Source organism: Zeus faber (assembly GCF_960531495.2).
Source record: "Zeus faber genome assembly, chromosome: 9".
Taxonomy (NCBI): Eukaryota; Metazoa; Chordata; class Actinopteri; order Zeiformes; family Zeidae; genus Zeus; species Zeus faber.
This window is the reverse complement of record NC_137197.1, coordinates 26,592,292-26,605,741: the sequence shown is the minus strand read 5'-3', so window position 1 is coordinate 26,605,741 and position 13,450 is coordinate 26,592,292. Positions and strand designations below refer to the sequence as shown.

The 13,450-nt window shown below is 43.4% G+C and overlaps 1 protein-coding gene and 1 pseudogene across 2 annotated transcripts; one reads left to right on the top strand and one right to left on the bottom strand.

The window, feature by feature from the left end:
• Positions 1-462: 462 nt before the first annotated feature.
• Positions 463-4,297, bottom strand: LOC307235218 (proteasome subunit alpha type-6-like; annotated as a pseudogene). Its single transcript, XR_013844786.1, has 7 exons — positions 4,208-4,297; positions 3,420-3,514; positions 3,067-3,148; positions 2,822-2,977; positions 1,382-1,560; positions 1,176-1,270; positions 463-1,033 (listed from the first exon to the last, which is right to left on the bottom strand). The product of XR_013844786.1 is annotated as a proteasome subunit alpha type-6-like (transcript).
• Positions 4,298-5,446: 1,149 nt separating this feature from the next.
• LOC307234875 (inositol-tetrakisphosphate 1-kinase-like) lies at positions 5,447-11,144 on the top strand (the record flags this gene model as incomplete). The annotated part of the gene is made up of 10 exons (XM_080006740.1): positions 5,447-5,529; positions 5,706-5,730; positions 6,460-6,582; positions 7,534-7,651; positions 7,854-7,955; positions 8,068-8,108; positions 9,589-9,754; positions 9,962-10,029; positions 10,732-10,894; positions 11,005-11,144. 10 exons carry the CDS (start codon positions 5,447-5,449, stop codon positions 11,142-11,144), a joined length of 1,029 nt encoding a protein of 342 aa, XP_079862866.1.
• Between the last annotated feature and the right edge of the window lie 2,306 nt (positions 11,145-13,450).

Sequence of the window (13,450 nt, the reverse complement as noted above, 5' to 3'; positions counted from 1 at the left end):
ATTTTGATACTGAATTCGATATAGGTGGAAAGCGGAAGCCGACCTGCTCAGAACTGTTGAACGGCATCTTGTTTTAAATGAGCTTCAAGCTCACTGGTGCTATCTGCTGTGCAAGCAGGGGAATGCTGGTAGGTGTGTGATAAGGGAGGAAGGAGAAATATGTGTTTCTTGACATCCGTTCTCCTCAACACACCGGAAGTTTCGTCATGAGGTAGGTATTCACACACACACACACACACACACACACACACACACACACACACACACACACACACACACACACACACACACACACACACACACACACACACTCACACCTCCTTCGGTACAGGGATGAATATAACCCAATTCAAAACAGTTGCCCACATGCAAAGTATAATGGCCCTCCAAAGTCCAAGTCCTGCTAATTAAAGCTGTGTGTTCTAAATGTCAGACCATTGCATTTCAATAATATGTATATACAAAATACATTAACCATGATATTCAAACGGGGTGGTTTTATTGCAATTGTATTGTGGATGTCTAGAGACACTGAGGCTGGTGCAATCAACAGAACTGTTCTATACTACACAGGAAGCTACAATAAGTATCTGCTTTTGAACATCGTATACTTCCCTACATTGCTGTGTGTGCGGGATCTCTCAAGAAATATGCTCAGACTCACCTTCAAAACAAACCTTGACCACATTCTAAATCAATCAATGACCATACAAGATGAAGACGGATCAAAAGATTACACATTAAAAACATTATTTGTGCCGTATCATCTGCTTTATGCACAGGTTTAGTTATAGAAAAGCCAGTGTTCTGTTTTTTTTGGTTTGTTCTTTTTCCACTTTGAGACTTAATGGCCTGTCTAGACGGACATTTTTCACAATACTTTGTTGTTAAGTCAAGCAAGCTACTCGGATCACACCTAAACCTTGAAAAAAAACGATACTATATTGCGTTGTGTGACGGCAGCGTCAAACCCCTCTAATCCCGCTCTGCGATGGCCACCAGGTGGGCTTCTATTTCCGCCTCAGATAAGGTCCTGCAGCGGGGGAGAGAGGGGAGAGAAGAGGGAGGGAGAGCGGGGGAAAGTCTTACGTAAAAATCAGAGGCCGCTCCATCATGAAATGTGAAATGTTTCCCCCTTTGCCGCTGTATGATGCGCGATCCAGCGGTCAATCTACCTGAACTTGGGCTGTTCTTTGGTGACCAAGCCCACCTCCAGCTCACTGGCCTTGAAGTCCATGGACAAGACCGAAGAGAGGCAGGAGATGGCTAACTAGAGTGGGAAGAGAGAACGTTTTCCATGAAGCTCAACAGCCAAAAAGCCTCAGAAATTGTGGGAGCTGTGCAGACCCAACTGTGAAAACGGACACATTTTTACCCCTACCTGCACGGTCCTGTCCTGGCTCAGCTCTGGCCTCTTTTTCAGCTTCTTCTCGAGGTAGGTGTTGGCCTCGCTGTGTTTGGCACCCACTGCCGTGGCTCTGAAGCCGCAGTAGTAGCCGGCGGGGTCGCACTTATACAGCACCGGGCCCCGCTGGGGGTCCATGGCCACCAGGATCATACCTGCAAGGAGGGGGAATAAATGAAAAAAAATCATGAAGGGTGAAAATAAACAAAATACACAGCACAAACACAGTAAATATGAAAAAAATATTGATAAGCCATGAACTACGTGCACACACCATGTAGGTCGCCCGCTGACTGACTGCTGACTGGCCACCGACGCGCCAACTGCAAATTTCCACGGTCGTATCTTGGAGCAGTCGGTCGCAAGTCAACACAAAATTTACGTGACTATCGCTACTCGTATCTTGGATTAGTCGTAAGTAGATGCAGTCGTAAGTCGTGGTACCACTGTACTAAGAAGTTGTCGTGGCGATTTTTGGTGTGTATCTACAGACCATTAGCATTTTAAAAAGCTTGACAGTCTGAGAAAAAAAATAAAAATAAAATAATAATAATAATAATAATAATAATAATAATAATAATAATAATAATAATAATAATAATTCAAGATTCAAGATTCAAGATTTTTATTTGTCACATACATATACATACTTCCATACATATGTATATGTATGTGACAAATAAAAATCTTGAATCTTGAATCTTGAATTATTATTATTATTATTATTATTATTTTATTTTTATTTTTTTTCTCAGACTGTCAATTAAAAAAAATATATATAAAATATAACAGAATAAAAAGTAAAAATGTAAATAAATGAAAATATATGTATATTATGAAATAAAATAAAATAAAAATATACAGGAATGGAAACTAAACATATAGGTATCTGTGTGTTTAAATATCCATCTACTGATATATACTGATTTGTATACTGAACAAGCAAAAAATAAAAAGTTTTTTTCTAATTATTTAAAATGACTGAAAAATAAGTTAATAATGTAAAAAAAAAATATATATATATTATATGAAACATCAACTAACCAATTATTCAACAAATCAAATTTGATTGTTTTCTACTGATGGATTAATTGATTATTTTATTAATACTCCTAGTATTAGCAGTAAAACGACAGCTAGTGGGCATATTCAATATACTGTATGTAACATGACATAAAATACAAGACGCAATAAAAAACAAATACAACTACTCGTACAGTGGGGGAACCACAGAACCCTGACTCACTCCCATAGTTCGATTTTATGCAACTGTTGCTGTTGAACCAAAAAGAGCTACACATTCTCCAAAACCGCCTGGTAATTTGTGAGTCATGTGGTGCCCATGGACGCAAACACCTGAAAATGAGGTTAATGTCGAGGCCGTAGAGGAAGAGACCCCGGTGGGGCGGCACTCACAGCAGCCCAGCGGCCTCATCTCGGCGTTCTGCGTGTACACCTGAGCGATGTCGGCCATCCTGCGGCACAGCACGTCCGCGTTGATGTCGTACCCAAACTTGTACCTCCACTCCCCCGCCTCCACGCGGGCCCGGTGCACCTGGGAGCGGCTGTCGGCTGCAAGAGGGGCGGGGGAGGGGGATGATGGATAGCGAACTGGTGACGATGGTAATAAATGGTGATAGGCGGTGATAAATGCCACTCACCGCTGTGTCCGGTCATCACACAGCCGATGAGAGGGGTCAGTTTGAATATGTTGGTCACGGTGGATGAGTCCAGCAGCTTGTCCTGGGGTCCAGACAGGGTACGACATAACATAATGATTATCATTATAATACATTTCGCGGCATAAACATTTTCATACTAAAACCTTAATAAGGTATATAATGTGTCACATTTGGGAATGTGTCCAACGGCATCGGCTAATGTTCCGTCGAGTCGGCAGAATGCTGGAGTGGCTACTCTGTCAAGCGTCGTTTGGCAAGCTTCGAATCTGACCCCCATGACTGCGTGTGTGTGTGTGTGTGCGCGTGTTTCTGTGTGTTTCTTGATATCGTACCGGCAACTTCTTCTGTGTGATCACCACAGCGCAGTCTGTTCCCCGGACTCCCACCGTTGTAAACCCACTCTGGGCCACAGCTTTGAACGCATACTCTGCAAGCCAACCACAGAATAGGGGAGAATAGAACAGAATAGAGAAGTGATTCTGACACCCCGCCTCTGGGACCCCAATATCAGGGGATTTGTTCCCTGAGAAGATTTTTTATTGTTAGATATGATTTAGTCCAACCTTCCATACTCGTCTATACTATACTTAGGAAGATGACGGTGACACTAGGATCAAAACCGTCGTTATGGTACCTTCCCTCATGGTGATAAAGTCTTGTAAATGAAATCATGGGGAAGTTTAACTATTCATCATTTTCTTTCATTGCACAATGGATCATTTTTGGGTAGAAGCTGTGTAGGTGTGCTCACATCCTTTGGATCTGGAGTAAAAATTGCTCTTCACGGATAGAGAACATTGACACCATACAAACTCGTGTGTGTGGAGGGTCGTGGCATGTGCATGTGGGTGATGTTATCATCGTTATCATAGTTATACTTCACTTAATATTGCACATAAATATCCTTTGAAAACACCCATGACAGAAACGTTACCGATGTATTGGTGGATATGTCGGTATTTTATATCGTGATATGAAAATATAGACACAGCAGGAAGCACCACGAGTCAGCGTCCCCAAAATATCGCCAATTTATCGATGTCGACTCATCGTTGTCGCGATCGATGACTTTGTCGACGCCGTTGTGACTTTAATGCTTTCGGGAGAAACCCCGACTCACCGACTTGGTAGAGTCGTCCGTCCGGCGAGAAAATCGTGATGAGAAAATCGTGATGTGGCGGTCGAAACCGGCGTTGGAGCCGCGGGACATCGTCTTGACCGCGTGGACCGCGTGGACCGCTGAGACGAAAACGACCAAAGCCCGTTCGATCGGTCCGAACGGCGGCGAACGCGTCGGTAGCGCCTTCCGTCTATTTACTTTCTCTTTCTGTTTCCAAGGGACTATAAGGAAGCAGCGAGACAGGGAGGCGCAGGGGCAGCGGGACCGCTCCGCCGGCGGAGGCAACTCTGGACCTATTTTTTATTTTTATTTTTTTTTACTTTATTTGGACGATTGTTTTGAAATATGACATGATGTATTTTTGAATCTTTTCTGCCATAGCAGAGGTTTTAGCGGGTTGGACGTGTGTGTGTGGGGGGGGGGGGGGGGGGAGTTGAGGCAAGCAACAGGTTGGTCAAAGGCGCTCTCTCTCTCTCTCTCTCTCTCTCTCTCTCTCTCTCTCTCTCTCTCTCTCTCTCTCTCTCTCTCTCTCTCTCTCTCTCTCTCTCCTCTCTCTCTCTCTCTCTCTCTCTCTCTCTCTCTCTCTCTCTCTCTCTCTCTCGCTATCTCTCTCTCTCTCTCGCTCTCTCTCTCTCTCTCTCTCTCTCTCTCTCTCTCTCTCTCTCTCTCTCTCTCTCTCTCTCTCTCTCTCTCTCTCTCTCTCTCTCTCTCTCTCTCTCTTCTCTCTCTCTCTCTCTCTTTCTCTCTCTCTCTCTCTCTCTCTCTCTCTCTCTCTCTCTCTCTCTCAGCTCTCTCTCTCTCTCTCGCTCTCTCTCCTCTCTCTCTCTCTCTCTCTCTCTCTCTCTCTCTCTCTCAGTTAAAATTGCAACGTCAATTCAATTCAAAGGAAGCGGAAAACAAGAAGTGAACGCTTTCACCTACAGTGAAAACACAAAATGTAAAAGACTATTAAAGTAAAGACAGTCTAAAATAAAATAGAGAAAAAAAAACCAAAAAACATCAGACAGACGGACGGACGGACAGATAGAGATACAGATAAAATAAATATACTGTATATCTCTCTCCCTCCTTCTCCCACGCTCTCTCTCTCTCTCTCTCTCTCTTCCTTTGGTTTGTGGAGGTCCGTCCCCTCGGAGAGAGAGAGAGGGGGAGAGAGGGAGAGGGAGAGAGAGAGAGAGGAGAGAGAGGGAGGGGGAGAAAAAGAGAGAGACCCGGTGCTCCCAGTGTGTCGGGGTCCAAATGTCAGGCCGCAGGGTGGGCTTCTGCCTCAGCGACAAGAAGCGGCGGAGGATTAACCTCGATGCGTTTGCAGAGATGTGTGCGTACGTAAGTCTTTTCTCCGCCACACACCGACAGACCTCGAACCTATTTAAAAAAAAATTACAATTAAAATTAAAAAGAAAAAAAAAAAAACGAAATCGGTTGAACATGAGACTAGCTTGACACCATCAGTGGTGGACAGAAGTGGATTAAAGTGTTTGTGTAATATTTTCTGCAGGGGCCACGGGGTGGAGGTGGTGGAGGTAAGAGAAGGACTATCGCAAGATATTCATTCGACGTTTTACGCTTACAGTCGTGCACATTTGGATTCAATAAATGAGTTCACAGTAAATATTTGAGATGGCCTTGTAGTGGAGGGTATAATGCTTCCGTAATGTTGTCCATAGCTGTGTGCATGTGGTGTGTGTGACGCAAGGCACGTGTCTGTACTGATACACGCATGTGTATTTACGGATAGTCGATGTTGCAGTGTCATTTTTTTTACATGCAGAACACACACACACACTCATTCATAAATGAAGGAGAGCACATGCACCCATCCACCCGCACACGCACGCACACGTACACGTACACGTACACACACAGCGTCATCTACAGGTGTCTTACACTGGGGCAATTTGTGTCACAGCCACCTGCAGCCGAATTCTCTCCAAATCATGGGAGGGAACAATGGCAGTTTAGCCACATTTTAACCCCCGGGTTGTTCTCCGCAGGAGCTCTACAGCCCAAATAGATGGAACTGTCCCTCATGAACATGATTTAGGACAATTACAATGAATAACCAAACAGACTGGCCTCCCGTCCCCACTGTAATGTACACAATAGCTGTACAAATGCTCCCATTTACAAAAGTGTGTGTGTGTGTGTGTGTATGTCTGTGTCTGTGTCTGTGTCTGTGTCTGTGTGCGTGCGTGCGTGTGTGCCTAGAGGAGGGTGTCGGTTGAAAAATGGCTGTTTCTCCACTGTTCCAGATCGACCTGGCTCAGCCGCTGGCCTCGCAGGGACCCTTCGACGTCATCGTGCACAAGCTGTCCGACGTCGTGGTCGAGGCCGAGAGCGACCAGCAGTCCCAGCAGCTCCTCGCCAACTTCCAGGTCAGCCGAGAAAACGATTCCATTAGGGTTCGGCTCCATGGGCCGCTGTCCTTTCTGAGCACATTTTTCAGGGAGGATTTTTCTTATAGTCAAAGAAGGAAGGTTGTTTCCCCCCCCCCCCCCCCCAGCCTTGCAGTCGAGTCCAGGGTTAGGGTTAATTATGCTTTAGTTTTTCATTTGGTCACATCTCTCATTCTTGCTCTCTGCTCTTGATATTGGTTACGTTTCTCCCGTCATCTAAATTAAGTACAGCTAAAAATGTGCTATGAAACAATAGTAATAACAACGTGAACTCCAAACCCAAAATAGCTTGAAACCTCAATGCCTGAGCTTGAGTACAATTCTGTCGACTGTTAAGACACTAAAACAGATGAAGACAGAAGTAACAGCTCCTAAAGTAACTTGTTGAACTAATACACTCTTACTCAAGTGGGGAATAATACACTTGAGTTCAGATATTTTTATTAAATGTTATATTTTTTCAAAGGTACAATGCTTCTTGAGAATTCTACCCAGTTCTGGGTATTATGTGATTAAAAACTCAATGTCACTGCATGAGTTGTTATGGGAAAATTATTTCTGACGGACAACTCTTAGATTTCATTAAAACGATCTTTATTTATTTTGCATTGTTTGAGTTTTGGGCGTCTGGGCTCTGTTGCTCATCACTCGCGGCGAGGTGTGCAGCAAACATAGGCATAGTTCGTGAAATAGAAATATTGGAGCGGTGAGCTCAAATCCCCCGTTGGATATAAGGGTTGAGCTGCTTAAATATGCCGGCCCATCATGGGCGTGGCACCGTGGAGTTGTCCGACAGAACTAGCTCTGCGAGCTACACGTCACTACGATCAAAACCTATGGAATCACAATCTGTCGCTCTCATCGTGTACTGAGTTGTAAAAAACATTGGTTTAAACTGAGGCAGTGCTCTCATCTCTGGCACCACCGCAGAACTATGTGTCGGCCCACCCCGACACAATCCTCCTGGACCCCCTTCCCGCCATGACCCAGCTGCTCGACCGCTTCACCTCCTATCGCATCATGAGCCAGCTGCAGAACTCACTAAGGGGTACAGTGCGCCGGCATTTGTGTGAAATGAATGTCGCCCCCGATGTGGACAATTGAAGTCGGTTTCCATTCAGTGTCCCCTTGTTCTGCTCTTTTCTGTTCTCTTGTGTTCTCCTCTGTCCTTTCACAATATCCCGTTCGTTTCTGTGGTCCCGCGGTTTTTGTCCTGAGATTGTCCTCTGATGCGCTGTTGTCCGTACCAGACTGGCGTATCTGCAGCCCTCCCTACCTGGCCATCCACACCGCGAGGGACATGTCCTCCATCCAGCACGCAATGGTGACCCAGGGCCTCAGCTTCCCTCTCAGTCAGTAGAGCACACCTTCTTCACCTGAAACCAAAAAGCATCATGGTCAAGACTGAGCCGTCCGCACGTTATGTTGCTGTTTAAACACTTTTATTCCTTGCTGTCCCCCCAGTTTGCAAAACCAGAGTTGCACACGGCTCACTGTCCCACGAGGTCAGTTGATCATTTTAAGTCTGATCTGGCATTTTGTTTAAAAATATTCCAAGCTGTTGACAGTTGTCTCTTTTATCTGTTTAGTGATTTATTGATTCATTCACATAGATAGATAGATAGATAGATAGATAGATAGATAGATAGATAGATAGATAGATAGATAGATAGATAGATAGATAGATAGATAGATAGATAGATAGATAGATAGATAGATAGATAGATAGATAGATAGATAGATAGACTCACTGAGCACCTTATTAGGAACACAATACTAATACCGGGTGGGGCACTCAAAACAGCCTAAATTCTTCTTGGCATCGATTCCACAAGATGTCGGAAACATTCATTGAGATTCTGGTCCATGTTGACATGATTGCATCGCCAAATACCTGCGGATTTGTCAGCTGCACATTCATGCTGCGAATCCCCCGTCACTTCCCAAAGGTGTTCTATTGGATTCGGATCAGTTCCGTACGCAGAACTGCCGCTCGCTGGATGTTTTTTTTTTTTCTTTTCTCACCATTCTGGCTAAAATCTAGAGACCAGGAGATCAGCAGTTACAGAAATACACAAACCAGCCCGTCTGGCACCAACAATCATGCCATGGTGGAAAACGCTGAGATCACATTTTTTCCCACATTTTAATGGTTGATGTGAACATTAACTGAAGCTGCTGACCTGTATCTGCATGATCTTATGCTCTGCACTGCTGCCACACAATTGGCTGATTGGATAACTGCATGAATAAGTCGGTGTACAGGTGTTCCTAAAAAAGTGCTCAGTGAGTGTAGATTTTCCATAGACAATAAACCTAAATATTGAATAATAAGTAATGAAATTACCATAACAATATACAAGAAATCGACGCTGAAGATAAACAATGAACAGTACAGATTCAAGATTCAAGACGTCTATTAATAATGATAATAATAATAAGAGAAGAAGAAGAAGGAGAAGTCGAAGAAGAAGAAGAAGAAGAAGAAGAAGAAGATAAGAACATAGATGGTAGAAAAGTAAAGAAAATGGCAAGTTTCAATAAACCTGACGTTCACCTGATGGAATTGGCAAGAGACAGTAAATCTAAGGATTCATTAGAAAACAAGAGATAGGGAATATACAATTAACAATAAAATAATCAACCTAAATATAAACACTATATAGATAAACAATAAAAAAAAAAGTTGTTGGCTGTTACAATAACAGATAGATTTAGTTACATTTTCCATAGTCAATAAACCTAAATATTGAACAATAAGTAATGAAGTAAGTGCAACAAACTGAACAGCAAAAACTTTGTCATGTACAATAAACCTGATGATAAACGTTAAATATAAACCCAAAAATTCTCCAAAAAAAAAGATGGATAAATAAACCTAAATCCTAAAAATTAAAAATATGTAAACACTAACAGGAAAAGAAACTGACTGTACATTTTCCGTTGCCTCCACCTTTCCGCTCTGCTCTCCACACCTCCCCCCAGATGTCCTTGATCTTCAGCGCTGCTGGCCTGGCCGCCGTGCAGCCGCCCTGTGTGCTCCAGAGCTTCATCAACCACGGCGCCGTCCTGCACAAGGTGTTCGTGGTGGGAGACCGACACTTCTGCGTGGAGCGGCCCTCACTAAAGAACTTCCCCTCGGGCCCCTGCGGTTGGTCCACACTTAAAGCTTATACGACTTTATTCCGTCCTGCTCTCCTACCTTCCCCCACAGGGGCGGGGTGGGGCGGGCGGGGCGGGTGGGGCGGGCGGGGCGGGGCGGGGCGGGGTGGGATTGTTGTGGTTGATGTTCTTCTTTATTCTACAGCCATTTCGTATCATTCCAACCCAGTTTACATTTTTTTTCATGCCCCTTCAGAAAGAAAGACCATCTTCTTCAACAGCCACAAGGTGTCTAAGCCCGAGTCCAGTTCCCACCTCACAGCGGTCAGTGTTAACACAGTGTTGTAAATGCTGGGGACAATGCAAACAAAGCAGATCATCACCTTGGTGTGTGAATAAGCATTTCATAAAAATGTAATGACTCAAATGCCTTCCTTAGAATCCTCAGTGACACCTACTTTCCGCATGGTCTTTTATATTTAATAAAAACATTTTTCCCATGAATCCTGTTGCCCATGACACATACGCACCTGATTTTAGGAGATGGGTTGGTTACACTCCCATAGGAAATATTTTTGTCAAAAAAATATAATATTCACAAACAAAATCGTTGCTGATGTACAAAAACCTAGATATAGTTGTCTGTATTTGAGGTTTATTGTATTTGAGGTTTATCATTTTAGGTTTATTTTTCTATTGGGTTTTTGTCTTTTTTTTTTTTGGCTTATATTAAGGGTTTTGTCATTAGGTTTATTTACCATTATTTCATTAGTCGTGACCATATTTTTCATTTTTAAAATGTATTTTATTTAATTGTTTGGGTCACTTGTAATTTTTATGTATTTATTTATTTTTTATTATTATCTTTTAAGTTATATATTTTGTTGTTTATCATTAGGTATAATGTATATAGTAATCTTTCTATCTATCTATCTATCTATCTATCTATCTGTCTGTCTGTCTGTCTGTCTATCCATCCATCCATCTATCTGTATAATATATTGTATATTACTTTTTTCTCCTCAGTTGGATGAACAGATGCCGTGTCTGCCACCGCCCAGCTCGGAGACGGTGGCGGTGCTCGCCAGGGAGCTGCGGGCCCAGCTGGGAATGGCCCTGTTCGGCGTGGACGTGATCATCAACATACACACCCACACTCTCACCGTCATCGATATCAACATCTTTCCGGGTAAGCGACACAAAGCAGGATACACACACACACACACCACACACACACACACACTGCCACAGCGACACACTGTTTTGTATGCTCTGACTCTCCCCTGGTCTTTCTCTCAGGTTACGAGGGCGTCCCCCAGTTTTTTACCGCCCTGCTCAGCCACATTGAGATGGTGTTGGACCAGCGAACACCGCCCGCTGGATCCCGGGCCACATGCTCTTCTTCTGACTCGGTGCAGGGTCCCGGGGATTCCGCCTGACCTGGCAATTCGCAGGAACCACTTGACAGGGCCACAGCGGCTCTCCCTCACACAAGAGGAACAAACCAAATTCCTGGACCCCCCACATTTACACTTTGCTGCACTAAAAGCTACACTAAACTGCTATTATTCGATTATTGATAGTTAACTTACACGAGAGAGAGGACACCGAATGGCGTATCACACTTTTTATTCATTTATTGATTAATAGGTAGCATAGAACATGATACAAGAGGCACAAAATACAGCACTCCAATTGGCCAATCTTGATAACATTAAGAATGGTGATTTTCTGTCATTTTCCTATGTTTGAAATGTCGTCTATGCCCTTATCTTATCTTATTTTCATCGACATTTCCTACATCTTTTATTTCTGCTGGTTTGCACGTCTCTAGAAAATAAAGCAAAACAAAAAAATACATTCATTTAGTTAATCTCGAGTGAAAACAATTATTTGATCATCTTTGGAATCAGACAGAATCAAAATCAGTTGAAACTGATTTTTAAACGTGGTATTACCAAGTGTCAATATAAGTTGAAATGGTTGCTTTTGCCAGTTTTTAAATACACAAAATGTATTGTAAATCTTGTATTTATAGAAAAAGAGATTATATTTAGAATACTCTGATGCATTGTTATTACATATTAAAATACATTAAAGACTTTATCATGATGTATTTGGCTGATTATTGCGTTGAGCTGTGCTGTAGTCTATGTACTGTCCTTTTATTGCAGTAAATGGGCCTTGGTAATCTCCTACGCAGTGAACTATTATCAACCATCCACCAGGGGGCACTGTGGCTTCATATTTACTTATGACCTTGGCTTATACAGACAACAATGATATTTACACAAGTGACACTGTAACAGTAACTGCAAGGGAAATGACGATGTAACACTATTCACCAGTCACCAGCACTATTGTTTATAATGTCTAATGTTTCTTTTGTTTACCAAACGACAACAAATGGCTTCAGTGTCTCCTGCTCCTCTCTAGTCCTCCTTGGCTTGTTAACGATAAAGAGTGCAAAGCTGGCTGAAAACCTGAGGCGACACTTTTAGACCTTATAAGCTTTTAGGTACATGGCGTCCTGGCTTCCCCACGGCGGCGGCCGCGGCCCGGGAGTCAAGCCGAACAGCATTAGGTTGGGACAACGGTCGGGCCCCGTCTCTGGAGCCGCCCAATTCCCTGCGTTGCGTCGTGTCTCCTCAGCTCCTCGTAAAACAGTCGGATTTTAACAGTGCGTGAGCCAGATAAAACACAATCCTTGTCACTCCTTTAAGGAAATGGAGAGAAAACTGAGTATTCCTCAATTGAAATGTCGGAAATACGTTGCTCACGTTAACAGTCGGAACAGCAGAAACGGTTTTACACACAGTTTTCCATTATTGCACAAAGTTCAAAGTACATATATATGTTACACGTTGAAAAGAAAACGTCCCCAGTGAGAATCACCTCCATGACAGATAATACTCCTGAATAAAAAAAAGCATAAGATTTGCCACATTCAGGTTGATTTCAGAGAGAACATCTGCATTTCAGATTGGCAATTTCGAAAATAAATAAATAAATAAATAAATAAATAAATAAATAAATAAATAAATAAATATCAAAGTTCTAAATGCCATATTACGACCTAATTAAAAGAAAGAATATATTTGAACGGAAAAGGAGGTCCTTCAGATTGTCAAGGAATTACTTTTTAGTTTTCAACATATTTTTGTTTGTACCCTGGCTCCAAAAAAACCATTGGTGTGAGGTGTAAGATGTTTTGTCTGCTGCGTATGTATCTATGTATGCGTGTGTGTGTGTGTGTGTGTGTGTGTGTGTGTGTGTGTGTGTGTGTTTATCCTCGGCGAAGCTCCCTGAGCTGGGTGGCGACCCTGCGCAGCTCTGCTTCTATCTCCAGCAGCTCCTGCCGAGAGAAAGCACTAAATGAGCGCACACACACACACACACACACACACACACACACACACACACACACACACACACACACACACACACACACACACACACACACACACACACACACACACACACACACGACTTACTTCCCCTTCATCCTCTTTGGCGTTATCTTCGTCATCATTGTCGTCTTCCTCCTCACGCCGCTCCTCGGCCTCGTCCTCTCTCATATATTCTTCCTCGCCGCCGTCGTCATTGTCGTCGTCGTCGTCGTCTTCCTCCTCCCCCTCGTACCTCTCCCGCTCAAACTGCCGCGTAGCCTCGTCGCTCGCTTTCTCCATCACCCTCTTCTGAGGCGGCTCCTTCTCCTCCACCCCTTGCCCCTCCTTCCTCTCCT